We start from the raw sequence: 16,932 nt of genomic DNA, 5'->3' as shown, positions 1-16,932 counted from the left end.
CGCTGAGCCACTACTCTAGCCCCATATGTAAGATTTTAAGGTTAACACGTGAAAATTAGTATCGTAAGTATAAATTGACATTTGACTTGACCTAAGAGAGCTATGACTGCATTAAAAATATCTGCAAAACCTTTGGCATTGAGAATTTTTATTAGATATTCTCTAGAAGGCAGAGAATGATAAGTAAATGAGTTTCTATGTGGGAAGGTTTGGCTTTCTTTTTTTTTGTTTGTTTCCAGTTTCAGTAGCACTAGTTGTTAGAAAGGGTTCTAAATGCTGTCATTGAGTAGCATCATTTAAAAATGTCAGGTCATCTTTCAGTAAACAGAATAAGAAACAGAGATAAAGACTAGAGAAAAAAGTAAGATTTATAATCAATATCTTATGGTTTTTTGCTTTAAAATATTTCTGAAGTAAGGAATGTCAGAGTCAGGCAATGATAAAACTTTAAACTTATACTCCACTAAGGATAGTATGCGTATATGTGCGCGCAAGCACCTGCGCACGCACATACATACACACACACAAACTCTTCTTTCACTCTTAAGCGAATTTCACTGATTAAGTGAGAAAATCTGAACTACCTCAACAAATCAAATCAAGCCAATATATAAATTTGTGCCCCATTAATAATTATCTAATTGGATCAGAAAATAGATTAAAAAAATATATAATTAAAGTCCATTACATGACAACAAACTAAATGTCCCTCAATAGATGTTGGGAGAACATTTAATAAAATTCAATACTCATTCCTGATTTTTGAGATGAGTCTCCCTATGTTGCCCAGGCTGATCTTGCACTCCTGGGCTCAAAGGATCCTGCTGCCTCAGCCTCCTGAGTAGCTGTGACTACAGACATAGGAAACATTTCCAATGAAGAAGGAAAGAGACAATAAGGATGTTGTATATAACCATTAACAGTCAACAATGTCTGAAAATTCTACTCAATGAAGTAAGGCAAGAAAAAGAAATTAACTGTAAATGTAAGAAGAAAAAACAAACTACTTCACGTTTTAGATTATACAACTACCAAATCAAAGTGAATTCCTTGGAAAGTCATAAAAACTAATGGGACAATACACGGGATGGCTCTGTGCAAAATTAACTTAAAATACTGGTGATACTCAACTAGAAAATGTAACCAAAAAAAATCATCCAAAACAATAGTGAAAACTAACCTAGGAATAATTTTAATAAGAGATGTGGTTTTCCTATGTTAAGAAAACCATCAAGTTTTGCCTTGAAGACCTATGAAGTCACATGTATGCATATACATGCAATGAAAAAAGATCCAGGAAAAACAATTGTTGACAAAGTTCACTTCTAAGGAGGGGGAAGATATGTGGACAAGAGACTAGTTTAATAGGTATGGAGAGGAATAATTGATAACATTCATAGTTTATACTGTATATATCCATACTATTTACATCTCCTGTGCAAAACATTCATTTACTTGTTCAACAATGTCAATAAAGAAAAGTAACAGAAACCTTTATTGAAAGATAACAAAAAAAATGGGCCATATGATTAAAGCAAATTTTAAAAGTGCCTTTGCATTGAGGTAGAGTAGTGTAAGACAGAAAGATGGGACAAATAATACTTCCGTTTGCTACTTATAAGCCAAAGGACTATCTACAAGACTAAGTATCCACCACTTTGATGACTTATTATGGCTTAAGGATCAAGTATACTACGTGAATAGTTAGGCAGTGAGAGAATTAGCAACATCCAAATTAGCATACACCTCTGCTTAAATTAGATGACCTTCTATGTCCATGATGACATGGAACAAATCCTTGTTTCCAAAAGCTGAATGACAGGTTCACAATTCTCTATTGAAAATTATTTTAAAAATTAAATATGGAAGTCATACTTTTTAAATATAATGAAATTAACACAGAAGGTAATGAGTCCAAGACACTGATTGTCTGTTGGACTCATTACCTTCTGTGTTAATTTCATTATATTTAAAACAAATACATTTAGGTTTTACAAAAATTAAAGTCCTGCTTATAGAAGTAAATGAAAACAATTATCATTCCAACAGATAAAAGATTGTTAAGAAACATTAACAACATTAACATAAGATTATTAACCAATAAATAGCTATAGTATTAAATGGGGATGAATCAACCAAACACCTGCCTTTGCCACCCCATGGGATCAAGATGATTTAAACAGTAAAAACTTGGGTCAAACTCATGGGAAGATTTTGAATCTTAAAATATAATATTTTTCATGTTTGCATAAAGATAAACCTTTTACCTTTGAATTCTAACATTTAAAGATTCAAATAATTAAAATAGCATAAGAACACTTCAAATATGAAAAAGAAATGTAAATATAGTATTTTAAAATGTGAATTTAAAAATCTAAAAACAAAGATCAAGCACATTTATCTTAAAATCCTACATGTGAACAAATGTAGCCTTTTACGATTATAAAAAATACTATACATAAATAAAAACAAAATTTATTTAGTGTATTTTTAAAAAAATCATATTAAGACAACTTTCACAATAAGGCCTTTCTTCTGCCCTCACTGAAAAACATCTGAGATTTCAAATTTCTATCACAAAATTACCACAAAGGTAACTTTAAATTACCTTTTCCATTAGCATTGCCTCTACTGTTCAAGGAAATAAGCATCGTTTTCTTTGTATTAATAGCAACTGCATGGAAAAAACCTCCAAAGGTATACAAAGATTATCTCTCTAAGTGTCATATTTGTCATCGTTTTTATCCGACATACTTCTTAACTCTCTATAATACTCCTATGTCATCAGGTTTAGGTGTCTATTAAATTCTCCATGCCACTCCATCCATGTGGTAGATTCTAGCCAGACGGAGAAAATGAATGCAGTTAAGCACACATCCTCTATTTTATGAAACTTTATGTCTTTATAAATGAACATATTTTGGGTATAGAATGAAAGGTCATTTCTCTTTTAGCATATCCAGGAATTATTTCTTTGACCAATAGCAAAAAAATCACATTAAAATATTAACATTCTATTTTTCCCATTAAATAAAGTAATTCTCTCATTAAAAGGAAATATTATAAACCTATATAGATATATCTACCTAGGTTTTAAATACTTTTGCTATACTCCACAAATCAATGTTAGATAAATAATGATAAAATATAAGCAGACTAAGAATTTAAAACTGTAATCAAGCCATGGATTTATCTGGGAAACAGATTTCTTAGTTAAAACGATGAACACTAAGTAGATGATGAGAAGCCTTCACTTTCCAATTATAACAATTTTATACAAGGGCTTAAAATGTCAGAAATTAGTATGTTCAAGCAATACTTAGCATTTTAACACAAAAAGATAGTATATAATAAGAATGAAAAAATATAACTTTGATTCTAATATTAGCAAAGAGCCTCTTTTTAATCAAATAAAATAATCAAATATTTAGACATAATTTTTTTTTCATGTTAGTGGTTTAAATATCAGAACCAAGAGAAGTAGTAAAGATTTTCTGTTGTTGTTATTTAAGATTCAAAACAATGCTTCAGACAAACCAACTTTATAAAGAGTTCTATCATTTCAAAAATACTTTACTTTGGAAAAACTACATTTTGAAAAGAACTTTATTTCTTTTATTTCCCAAACATAGAGTATAGCTCATTTTCAATTCATATGCAATAAAAGCAGTATTTCCCTATTCAGGCACAGTAGGTTTAATTTTGTTCCAAAAGCAGGAAGGCATTAAATAATAAGTATTTCAGAAGTTAGTTGTGCTATTTCTAGAATCAATACTATGATAATGATTGTAAAAACATTTTGCAAGCAGAGCAAAGTAAAACTTAACCTATAGAAAGGGTTCAGGACATGCTACCCCAAAATATGGCATCTTGGCAGATGAGAAAACAGCAGAATCAGGAAGTTATCTCGGGTCTTTGCTTGTCCTTCTCCCTTGAAGCAAGTTGTAACAATTCTCTGACCTCTTTCCAAAATAACCTATGAGACCATCATTCTAGAAGTGTCTACCCTATAACTAGAGGAAAGGGATCTCTGAAGACACAGGGGCACAGAAAAGAAAATAGACAGGCAAGAACAAAGTTCCCCCAGCTTATTACCATTAGATCATACCAGCTTTGTCCAATCATGATTATATACAATTTTTTTTTGCCAAACTTTAGCATAAAAATAAGTTTCCCTGTTTCTTTGGGTGTTCATTGTAGGGCTATATCACATAAAAATTACTATAAATGAATCTGTATGCTATTCTTATTAATTTATCTTTTTATAAATTGCCTCAGCCTTGAAACTTGTGGTGGATATGAGGAAAAAGTATTACTTTTTCTATTCTACAACTCTCAACCTCATATTCTTACATAAATAAGTATTCAGATAAGAGTATATCAATTTAGAGTACACAAGGTACAAATATTCAAACAATGATTTATTACTGAATATGTTGGAAATGTATTACAGCGAGTCTCAGATAAACACATTAAAATCTCATAATTCAAAATGAATGAGCACAACATTTCAATCACTGGGTATAGACAAAGTTTTTCCTTAAAGATTTCTTTAGTCTTTAGAAGAATGTGATTTACAAAAAGACTTCATATATTACACAAAACAATTTGTATTTGCTATACAAATACCTACAAATTAGCTTTTGTCAATGATCAGATGACTGTGTTGGTTTGTATCTGTGTCTTCCATTCTGTTCCATTGGTTTGTGTGTATGGTTTTTTTAATTTTTTTTTTTTAGTTGTAGATGGACACAATACCTTTATTTTATTTAATTTTTATATGGTGCTGAGGGTCAAACCCAGTGTGTCACATGTGCAAAGCAATCACTCTACCACTGAGCTACAACCCCAGCCCTGTGTGAATGTTTTTGTGCCAGTACCATGCAGTTTTTGTTACTATCGCTCTGTAGTACAATTTGAAGGTGGATATTGTGATGCCTCCTGCTTTGCTTTTTTGGCTTAGAACTACTTTGGCTATTCTGGGTCTTTTATTCTTCCAAATGATTTTAAGATTGTTTTTTTCTTATTCTGTGAAGAATGTCATTGGTATTTGATGGAGATTTCATTGAATCTGTCGATTGCTTTTGTAATGTAGCCTTTTCGATAATAGTAATTCTGCCAATCCATGAATAGTGGGAGGACTTTTCATCTTCTAGTGTCTTTAATTTTTTTCTTCAGTGTTTTATAATTTTCATGAGGTCTTTCACTGCCTTGGTAGGATGGATGGATGGATTGATTGATTGATTGATTGATTTTGAAGCTACTGTGAATAAAACTGCTTTCCTAATTTCTTTTTCAACAAATTCGGTATTGGTGTGTAGGAAAGCTATTGATTTTTGCCTGTTGAGTTTCCTATCCTGACATCACCAGCTTTTTATAAGTCTCTTGTGACTCAGTTACAATGTCAGTCAGCTCTATGTCCTTTTCTCCCTCCTTTCCCTTTGCCTTTTTCCATTCCTTTTTCTTTTTCCTTTTACACTCTGCCATTTTATAACTATAGAACTTAGGATAATATGTTTAATTCTCTGGGGACAAATGCATGGAGTACTGCATACATGCCTACATTAAGGGCGGCTAAGTGGCAGGCCACTCCCCTCATGCTAGGCGTGTGAGCAGCAAACAGCTTACCCATAGGCACAGCCCTGGGCATGAGACCACAGTGTTGTAGTCCCTGCGCTTGCTCCATGGCCCATTCCTCAATTGGTCGCTGCAAGGACAGTTAGCAAAAAATTGTATTGGTGGCTGCCTGTAATCTGCCTAGCTACTGCCCAAGTATATATACATGGTAACTGCAATAAAATCAGATCTGCTCCCCGCCGCCAAAAAAAAACGTACAAACTATACCTATATATCATTTGCTTAATAACATAAATTCTATTTCAATTGCAACAGGGAAGATGTTTTTAACAAAAATTCTCCCAGGTATACTGAAAAGATGTCCCTGAATAGTTTATTCCAATGCATTGAAAAAGTAATTTATTTTTCTCAAGAATTTACATGTTTTCCTCAAATTAGCTAATTTCTGAACTCAATTCCCAACTCTTTACAAACAAGATACGTAAAGGAGTTTCACTTTAATTTAAAAGCAAGTTAAAAAGTGTCAATAAATTAGCATTCACATAGTATCTTAGACTAATATACCTAGCTTGAATACCAGGCTAACAATCCTTATAATGTCAATCATTTTACCTAATAAATAGTATTTAGAATAATATTTCTGGTGTAATGTGTTGAACCATATTTATTTGATATGTATTTTTCTTTATATATTTTATATAAATATCTGTGTTTATTACAGTGATAAAGAGTCAAAATACTGTCATCAATAGACTGTACATTAAAGAATTTGAAAAATCAACATATTTTAAAGAAAAATCTACACAGAAACAGAAAACTGAAAACAATATTTATGTTAAAACAAAATACTCACGTAGATGCCCAACCCATCAAAGGATTTTCCCATCGTTCCCTGGTATCAAACTCCATCCTCCATTTCTTTGTGTTGTTTACTCCAGACTGCATGTTATTTCGAGCAGGAACAAAGATCCTGACTTTTCTAGTTTTGATATGCTCTTCTGGAACACCAGTTAATGTAGTGATATCCTAAAGAAAAACAAGCAAACAAATATGTTTCTAACAGTCTATATTCCCACTAATGTACTTTTGTTGTCCCCTATAATCATGCAATTCTATTCAGAGTTATTTATAAAATGAGATAAACTTTCTTGCTTATTTCACTACTATTCGGATATTTTACTACATAAACTGCCATTCTGATAACTGTAAATGGTGTATTTGAGAGGTGGTTTTAGGGAACAGTGGGAAAGGAATCATTAAACAAAATTTAAATCCCTTTGTCCAACAAAGCTTTGGTACTTCCTCATGCCCCCCAAGCACTCCCCACCACCTCCCCCACCCCAAGCACTCCCCACCACCTCCCCGCCCACATCCCCTCCCCACCCCACCCCACCCCAGCGCTGGGGATCTAATCCAGGGCCTCCTGCACAGCAGGCAAGTGCTGTACCATTGAGCTATACCTTCAGTACAACACTGAAAATTTCTGGAATCTACCTATAAAACCTGTAGTCAATATGCTCTTATTTTGCAAGCAGGTTCAACAGGTCAGACAAGGAAAAAATGTAAGTGGATATTAAAAGTAAAAGGATAGGAAAATAGACAATTGTAAGCAGAAAAAAAATCTTATTACCAGTGGTTTCTGTGTCAAATTGCTTAAAAGACACTCCCTTCAGAGGGAGGACTGAGCCTTTTTGTAAACAAAAAAAATCAAATAACAACTTTAATTGGCAATTTATCTCTCTAATGAAACCTACTGAAAGACTAGTAAAGCAAATCTAACCCATAAAGGTAAATTAAAAAGTTTCACAATTTTTGAAGAAATGGGAAATGAAAACAATAGTAACTTTCTTAACTCCCATTTTCTATTCTTTTATCTAGTAACAAACATTCAACTGGAGCATGCATAGAATTCTGATGCTACAGATTAGATATATTTGTCAAAACATAGTAGCAATCAGAACACCAAATAATAAATTCAGAGTTAAAATCTCCAGTTAATAAAGGCAAAAACTTTATTCTAGCAAAGTAAAATCATATTAGGGTTAACCATATCACTGTTTATAAGTATGCCATTTTAAAATCATTAAACCAAAGGGTAGAATTCAGTGGGAGAGCGATTTGCCTAGCATTTGCTAGAGTTCCAAAATAAATCCTCAGTGCCACCAAAAAAAAAAAAAAAAAAAAAAAATCACTACAGTAAATTTTCATTTTTTTTCTAGTTAAAACCAAGAAAGTTAGCAAGAAAATGATGTTATCAAACCTGTAAGTACTAGAAAACTTAACCCATTTTGTGAATTTTCATTTCTTTATCATATATCCCCTAAAAAAGCTAATGTCTATTTGCAGTTCTAATCTATCAGTGCTATGAATTAGCATAAATACTTGGTGCTGCAATATGTACTGGGAAAACACTAAGCACATTTCTGAATTGAGTAGCTTCTCTATCCACAAGATTAAAAAAACAATTCTTTAAATTTATTTCAGTTAGCAACCAATCCCTGCTTAACATAGTATTTTTCCAATTACACCAATTAGGTGTGGCTACTTTGTCACAACTTGTTTTGTTTAAAGAAATGATCCATCAAATATCAAAATGATCCATATAAATATTTAAACAAATATGCTCTCCTAATACATACCTACGTTATTTTTTATGTTTCTTTATATCTAGGATAAAGACAAGAGAATTTGTACATAATTTAAAAATATAAATACATTTTAATTGATCATTTTTAATTGTCAGGTTAAATTTCAAATAAAAGCAATTTTAAGTATTACTACATTTTAATGACCTTCTATAGCATAGTCCTCTAGTCAGGAGTGTGAAGTGACTCAGCTCCTGGGAAGTCCTCAATGCTTATTTCTCCTTTGGGTTCTATAATATTTGCAGTCTGCCCTATTAGTTTATAATTTAATAGGGACATATAAATCTCATGATATATGCTATTTCTTCAACCGTAGCTGAAGCAAGAAATGAACAAATACTGGAAACATGTTATAGAATTTTAAGGTGGGACATCTCCAAATTTCATAGCAACCCGTCCATTCTAAGCTAAGTTCCTAACAGGATCAGTTATCTGATTCTTCTTTAAACTGCCCATATTAAGGAAATGTTAAATTCTTAACACAAGTTGACTCAGGAAAATGAGAATACAGAAAATACTTTTTCTTTATAATTTCTATATTGTTATGCATACATGCCAAAGTAATTTAAAAGCCAATGAAATTTTTTAAAAAATTGAAACAGGTCTTTTGATTTTTACCATATAAAGTAGAAAAGGAAAGAGTGAATTTTAGGATGGAAAAATCTCTTCATTTGACCGCAAATTTGCTAACAAGATGTTTATATTCTGAACTCATCACTACCAATCTTTCACATCTTCTCAAATTATTGCAATGATTTATAGGATATCTTTCCCCCAATTTAAAGTTGGCATTTAAAAGCAAACAAGTTTCTGAATTTTTAAGCCAAAGTCCTGACACAAAATCAATTTTTGCCTGCAGAAGACTGGTAAGGTACTGTAACCCAGTTGAGCTGCTGCCAAAGATGCAGAATAAAAAGGCTTGGCATCTCTAACATACTTGACACCTAAAGGGCATAGAAGCTCTAAAATTCCTAGTCCCTGTAGACACACTCTTAGTCTAGACAAACTGATTTCTCACACTTTTAAAATGCACCAAGACACTCTATTGTTATCATTTCATCCACACAGCTTCAGCTAGTGACAGAAGAACCTGTTTTCTAAGCGACACTTCAATGGGCTAAAGCTCCCACTTCAAGATTCCATTAAAACAATGTAACACTTGAAAGGCACTATGTCCAACTCTACTTGTCTTCCATGGTGTTATCCCTCTAAATTTTCACTGAGCTATCTGTGACTCACACTTTTACAAACAATAAACATATAAAACATCTGCAAATTAAACTATATTGAATTGATATTCTCCATATATTTCTACTTCTATATCCTAATACAAATCACATGAATTTTCTAAAAACCTATTTATAAGAGAAATGCACTAAGGTTGTTATTATTGCCTTTTGTAATTTTTCATCTTACTGGTAACATATTTTAAAATAATAATTCATAAATCTTCTGATTATAAAAACATTAAATCACACAAGGTTTGAGAAGCTTTTGAGCTGGCAAGTAAAAAACCTCAAGACTTACCAGATTATAATTATCTGTATATTACAATGAAGCAGGTTACCCTAGAGATAATACATAGATTTACTGAATGTTAACCTTCAATTTGTAAACAATTGAGTCATGCATGAAATGTACACTTCTACTATTAAAGACTATGTACATAATTTTCGTGCATATATAATTATGCTATTAGGAAGTGGTAGTCAGTTAATCATAATTCCCAAATGAAGGGCATCCAAATCAAAATTTGCTACTGAAAAGATGCATGTCATAATTCCAAAATTCCATTCTTTCAGTACCATCTTTTTCATAATTAAAAATTTTGGAAGAACTAACAGCTGACCTTCCATTTTTGAAGTAAAAGAAAGAGCAATTTGAAAACTCACTAAAATATATGTGTATCATTTTTTTCAAATACCAATTTCCACTATAAAATATTAGTTTTCCATATAAAAACTGTATGATTCGGTTATCAACTGTCTCCATTTATCTTGTGTGAATTCAACTTTTTTTTTTTTTAAACAAAGGAAGCAGGGAACAAGCAATGGGAAGTTGGTGTCAAAATGCAGAAAAACCTCCCAGCAAGCTTCTTGCAACCACCCAGGATTTAGAGTCTTGCTGGCCACTCTCTTTTCAATACCAGAATTTCACACATTTCAATGACTATTATAACTTCAAAGAATCAAATTTTCATCATTGTCCGTCATCTGCCGGTTGATTTGTATAAAGGAGTTCTTCTGCATGCACTCCAAACAAAGGCCTCCTTACTTTTGTGGCTATATATCAAGTTTAAAAGTTTTGTTTGTGACAGTTGTGTCTTTGGTAAATTAGGGTAACACTGAAGGAGTGCAGCTGCTCTGCAGGAACCTCCTTTTTGGCACCATTTCACTTAAATAAAAACTGAATAATTAGCTTCTGCCTTTATTAAACCACAAAAATGCCACTGGCCTTAGTAATTACTTCCGGTTGCCCCACCCACTTAACCTTAATAGTTTACACTAGTCATAAAGAGAAATAAAAGGATTTTGCACTTTGGAATAAAATTTTGCTAGCTTTCTTAGCATACCCAAGGAAGGCAAAATTTTTATCAGGCTTTTGGGAAATAAGTTAACTAAATATTGCATTTAGTATTGATCAATGTTACAGTTTTAACAGAACATATACTGGAACATTAAGTACAAACATTTATTATAGAAACTTACGTCTACTAGAGGCTATTAGTTACCAATCGTGCTCAAATTTATTTGAGTTAAAACTAATCTAAATTTACTGACTTTATTTTTTCCACATTTTTTATTGGTGCATTATATTGTATACAATGTGGGATTCATTGTTACATATTCACATATGTATACAAGATAACATATTTCTTGGCTAATTGATAACTATATTTATATTCTACTTCAACCATGAAAGATGCTAAAAGAAAAACAATTTTAGATCTGTAACAAAAACTTCAAATAACCAGCAGACACTTACAAGGAACTCGTTAAAGGTCTAATAATTAATGACATTTTACAAAATAAGTTTTAAAGTTAAAATATAGTTGATAGCATAATCATACCTATTTACTTACTATGGAAGAACTTCACACACTTCTAAAAAGTTAGTGGCCACAGGGATTCAGATATAATAAAAAATGTTAAGGTAAATTTGAGTTGGGCCAGTAAAACAAAATTTTGCTTGTTAATACAACAAATTGTTGGAATGTGACATCTGTTAAATTTTACACTCTGGGCAAAGGTGTCATGGACTCAGAAATATAGTTTTAAATGGATTATTGTGGAGCATGTAGGAATAGATCATGCAAATGATGCTGCTAATCATATTTTTTTTCTCAAAAAAGAGTTCAAGATGTATTTCAAACTCAAAATATTTTTATTACTCCTAGATCCTTCAGAGCAGGCCAGAGAAGAACAACGGCTAAAAGCAAAAGGCTGTGTCAAACTGGTTGAAATCCCCAACTTTCAACTTTAATCTTTGTAAATCACTTTATTGCATAAAAGTAAAATAAAGGCTAAATAATGAACATAAAGTGCTTACCTTGAGCAACAAAAAGACCCTCAGAACCTACTACATATTAGATAATAGATACAATGTTCAACAGTATAGACATTTCTGTTGAGAAGAAATTACTAGACATTTTTTTAAAGGATAGTATGAACAAGTAATGGGAAGCTGGTGTCAAGATGCAGAAAAAAATGAGTTAGTAATTAAAGTGTTGTAATTAGAATAGCTTCGTGTATGGGGGAAGGAAAAAAACTTTAGTTTTTCCTTTTGTAAGGGCTGAATACTTCCTGCTTGTTTATGTCAATAAACATATGTTTATTATGTCAATAAACATATAAAAAATAATATGTTAAGTAAATTTAAGTGTACTGGGCACATACAGAGACATCTAGTGACATTCATGAAAATGAATAAGATATGATTTATCATTACTTGTTTGTTTCAATTCAAATTCAAAGATCCTACTGTATGCAAAGTTAAGTAGCCTAGGGGCTGCAAAGTATATAATGATAAGACTTTATTCCTGAATCTACAATGTCTATAATCTATGTATCCATGGGGTAGGAGGATGGGAATAACAAATAATTATACTTCAATATTAGTTAAGAACAAGAAATTATGATTTCTGCACATCTGGAGGAGCCAAAGCTCCACCATTTGCTACCTGTGGGTACTGACAAGTTTAGTTGCTTAAACTCTGAATGTCATTCTCTTCCTTTAAAATCTATACAACAAAACCTACTTCATACCTCTGTTGGAAGGATTAATTCCAGACATGAATAAAAGAGAAATCCTATTTGGTTTCAAAGATGGAAAAATGTTAGAAAATACCTGACCAAGGAAGGAGGCAGAATATTATTTTAGGATATTTATTTTTTAAAGATATTATTAAATATTATAGGAATATTAAATTTAAAATTAATGATAAGACTTTATTCCTGAGTCTATAATTTATATATCCATGGGGTAGGAGAATGGAAAATTAAAATTAAATTTAAAAACAATATATTCTTATGTGAAATGCCCTAGCAACTGTCTCCTTATCTGTACTACCTACCAATAATTATCCATATGCATATCTACTTTACAATAGCTACATTACCTATATTGCATTGAGCATTCCTAAGTAACATAACATCATTTCCCCCATGAGGTTATCCAGTCTTAAAATCCCGTTTTAATGACCATAATTGACTTAAGTCAATATTTCATAACTTCTTAGCCTATTTGTTAACAATGAAAAAATTAAATTTTTGTTATTAAGTATACATAACTACAATGAAAATCCAGTCACTTAATTCTTTTAAGGTTAATCACTAAAATTAGAATAAACTGAGACAAAAGTTATAAGAATTTCCATAATCCCAGACATGTTAGACAATTACTTTCCAAAAGGGGGTCAAATTTCATATTGCTAATAACAATGTATAATTTTGCTTTGACTTTCAGGACACTTAGAAGCAGTTATATGTTAACTGGCTTGATGCTATTTAGTTTACATTTTTCCATTGAAAACTACATAAAAGAGGATGAGTTTGATTGTTGATATATAAAACCAAAAAGTAATAAAATTTCCTCAAAATCGACCCAACTGATAAGTTCCTCTGTAAGAGCTACTGCCATAAGAAATAAAAATACAAAGGAAACACTCACTTAAACCCTAATTAACTGCTTAAAAATATAACTCTTTTTGTAGGAATGGCAAATATTTTCAGATATCCATTTATGAATTTATATTTTATAATGTTAGAGTCAGAACTCATTATCCCTACCATGGCATGTTGGAGATTACTCTCTGACTTTCTACCACCTCTCTCCCCTGAACCATGGCCATAAAAAAACTCTGGCCCACCTCACCTGAAAAGAGATCACATGAGGGGTCCTTCCAGCTCTACACTCAGTGGCCAAGAAGAATCTGAATAAAAAGGCTTTACTGAATTCCATCCAGTTAATTACCATTAGATCATATCTTTTTTGTCCCATCCTACTTTTACATGATTGTCCATTCTTCATTGAATCTAAACATAAAAATGCACCCTGGATCTTTGGGTATTCCTTTGTGAAGGCTCCTGTGTCACATAAAATTCTGGTTACACAAATCTCTAATTTTTCTCTTATTCATCTGTCTCTTAAGGTGTCAGACATGAACCTCGTGATGGGTATGGAAAAGAAACTATTTTTCCCCTACATTAGAACATTATTGACATATGCTATATAGCCAAATTAAGTCTACTAAAAAGCTATTTTATGAAACAATGCCACAATTTTTTAAATTGATCTAAAATAACCCCTCCCCCAAATCAGGAAAATCTATTGGAAGATGTCTTTCATTTTTATAGGACACTTGAAACTATCTTTATTTTCTACTACTTTGTAACAACTGAAAGCTAAGTTGTTAAAAAAAAATTGTGCTTAACAAATAAATACATGATCAATACCGTCTTAATGAAAACCAGTATGCTCCACTGACACATTCTGAAAATTATGAAACTAATATTATTTTAATAGTTACTAAGACAATGATCAATTTTTAATATCTAAAATGGCTTATTTTTAATCCAATATTCCAGAATTTCTTGGATCTTTAAATCATTGAGTCATATAGTTAGGTTAGGACAGTAACTTTTAAGAAGCTGTAATAAAAGGGGAAAAAAGTTTGGCCACAGGCACTTATAATTTACACAACATTACTTTTCGAAGAGAATCAATTTTGTTACTTTCTTAATCTAATAGTATCTTTCATTCCCTGGTAAATTAAAGGCAGAAATACAAAGCAACATTAACTATAAATTATGAAAACAAAAGGCATGGTAGCAGAGAACTAAATATAAAGAACATGCATAAACTTTGAATATCAAGTGATGGTTTTAGCAATAAGTGAAATTAATTAAACCCAAAAAGGAAGCTAGAAATAATAGAAATGAACTTAATGGATCGAAAGTTGAATGTCTTTAATTTAAAAAAACAAAAAAATTACCGAGACAAGCCAGGCATTGAGGGCAAAAGCCCAGGAAACTAGGGCAACAAAGGGGGGGAAACTCATGAGGCAATGATATCTAGACATACTAGGTTGCAAGGAAGCACATTTAAAAAGTGTAAGTCAATTTTCTTATTAATTTGGCATAATAATAAAAGTTAAACTGTTCAAAAGACTTCTCCTTTCTGCTGTTAGGAACTGGTTATTTGGTTAGTTAAATAAACAGTAGTGAAAAACAGGATCACTAAGTAATAGACACATGTAACTGTGCCCACGTACACATATATACATACACACTCAAACAGTGTACTGTAACACAAAAATTATATATGTACATTCTTTTAATAAACTTCTGATATATGGCAATGCCTTTTTCTTTGATAGTGACTAGAATTTCAACAACAAAATATACCCCTACAATTTATAGCTTTCATTTTTAAAATATAAAGTGAGAATTTAAAGATGATCATAAAATAATGAGAGTCCAAAATCTAAAATTTTATGACTTCTTTTTATAACACAATCTTTTACAATTGTTTCAGCTCCATCTGCTTTGACAAAATTATTCCAGAGGGAAAGGAAATATATTTTCCTTTACTATGACAGTGGGTCCCATTTTAAAAAAAAAAAAAGGCATATTAACAAAAGAAAAAACATACCAATTTCTTTCATGTATGTTTTATATAACACAGGAGGTTTCATGAGAAAACGAAGACCCAAATTAATAATTAAACCTGGGTGTTTTTATAGGTTTGATAAAGACTATATAGTTGTAGAAAAATATGATAGAGCAAAAAGGTATGATCCAATGGCAATGGATTGAGGGAAACTTAAGCAAGGCCTATTCATTCAGATTCTTCTCTGTGGTCCTTCACATTCTAAGATAAGGATGTTCCTTTCCCCTAAGTATGCGGAGGGATGGCATCTCTCCCATAAAGACCATGTGCTGCTTCAGGAAAAGGTTAGAAAATCCTTTGTTTTATAATCAACTTTGGTCGCCAGCGTGCACTCACAAAAAGTATACCTTGGGGAGCAAGATGGGCAGGGGTGAAGACCAGAGTGACTTTCCTGCTTCTGCCATTTTCATAAAATATTCAAAATACCGAGGTGACATATTTTGGGGTGGCATAAATTGAAAACCATCACTAAAAATTCACCTTTATTGTCTTTTCAAAGTATTCAACAGCACTGTCACAGAAAGAACTCTCTTGTCCTCATATAGCATCAGATTATATTATTCAATTAAATTATATAATTATAATGTCAAGTAAAATTGGCAGAGAAAGGTACTTGAAATAAGCATACTGAGTCTTTGTAAAACATTTGACTCAATTATTGAGAGCTGAGTTTAGCAGTATACTAAATAAAGCCTAAATTAAACCATATATGTAATATGTTTTAGATACAGAGCTGAGTGCAATAATTGAGCAAACTCTCAAAGGTAAAAAAGTAAAGACTCATTAACAAAGCTATTATTGCAAAGAAATTACATGGAATTCTGTTACCATCCATAATGCAATAATAAGTAACAGACTACCACTCCTGATAAATACAAATGTAAGACTTGGAAAATTATTTTAAACAACTATTTTTCAGATGTGGAACAACTGGATAACAGGCAGCCTAGTACTGAGCTTTTGGACAGAAGGAAAACTCAAAATGTAGTCTTATAATTGTTGTAGTCTTATGCCACTAAGGCACATTTCAGACTAGTGCAGAGATACACCATTCTCACTGAATAGAAAGGCTAAGGTGATTGGAGTTCAGAGATACTGAGAAAACAAACATTTGTGAAGAAAAGTTATGAAGAGGAAGAGTTACATAGAGAATGCATGGTTGAAATGGGGTTGTGGCTTAGTGGTACAGCGCTTGCCTAGCATGTGTGAGGCAATGGGTTCGATTCTTAGCACCACATATAAATAAATAAAGTCCATTGACAACTAAAAAATTATTTTTAAAGAATGCATGGTCTTCGAGTCAAAGGAGACTGTGAAGTAGGACAGGTAATGAGAAGCCTGCCCAAGTGGAGACACTATGAATACTCCATGCTTCCAGTGGAGACACAAGAAAGGTCAAACCTCAGAAGTACAGCAACTCTAAACCCATCTAGACAATGTTTATTATCAATCACTGAAAAAAATCAAGTTGATCAGTCAGTAACTGGCTGCTGACACAAAATACTCTATAAAGAAAGACAACAAAATCTAGATGTTCCCC

The 16,932-nt window shown here is 31.9% G+C and overlaps 1 protein-coding gene across 2 annotated transcripts in view; it reads right to left on the bottom strand.

Annotated features, from left to right (window-relative positions):
- Window positions 1–16,932, bottom strand: part of Ndufs4 (NADH:ubiquinone oxidoreductase subunit S4) — a 107,443-nt gene that overhangs the window by 23,286 nt on the left and 67,225 nt on the right. For both annotated transcript variants that reach the window (XM_046456346.2, XM_058583118.1), the window contains exon 3: window positions 6,431–6,603. In XM_046456346.2, coding sequence (XP_046312302.1) covers window positions 6,431–6,603 — 173 coding nt within the window. The remainder of the gene's footprint in view (window positions 1–6,430; window positions 6,604–16,932) is intronic.

This window comes from Marmota monax, unplaced genomic scaffold, assembly GCF_021218885.2.
Source record: "Marmota monax isolate L192 unplaced genomic scaffold, Marmota_monax_Labrador192_F-V1.1 WCK01_AAM20220418_F8-fsc00037, whole genome shotgun sequence".
NCBI classification, from domain to species: Eukaryota; Metazoa; Chordata; class Mammalia; order Rodentia; family Sciuridae; genus Marmota; species Marmota monax.
The sequence above is the reverse complement of the archived record's forward strand: the minus strand, read 5'-3'. Positions and strand labels throughout refer to the sequence as shown.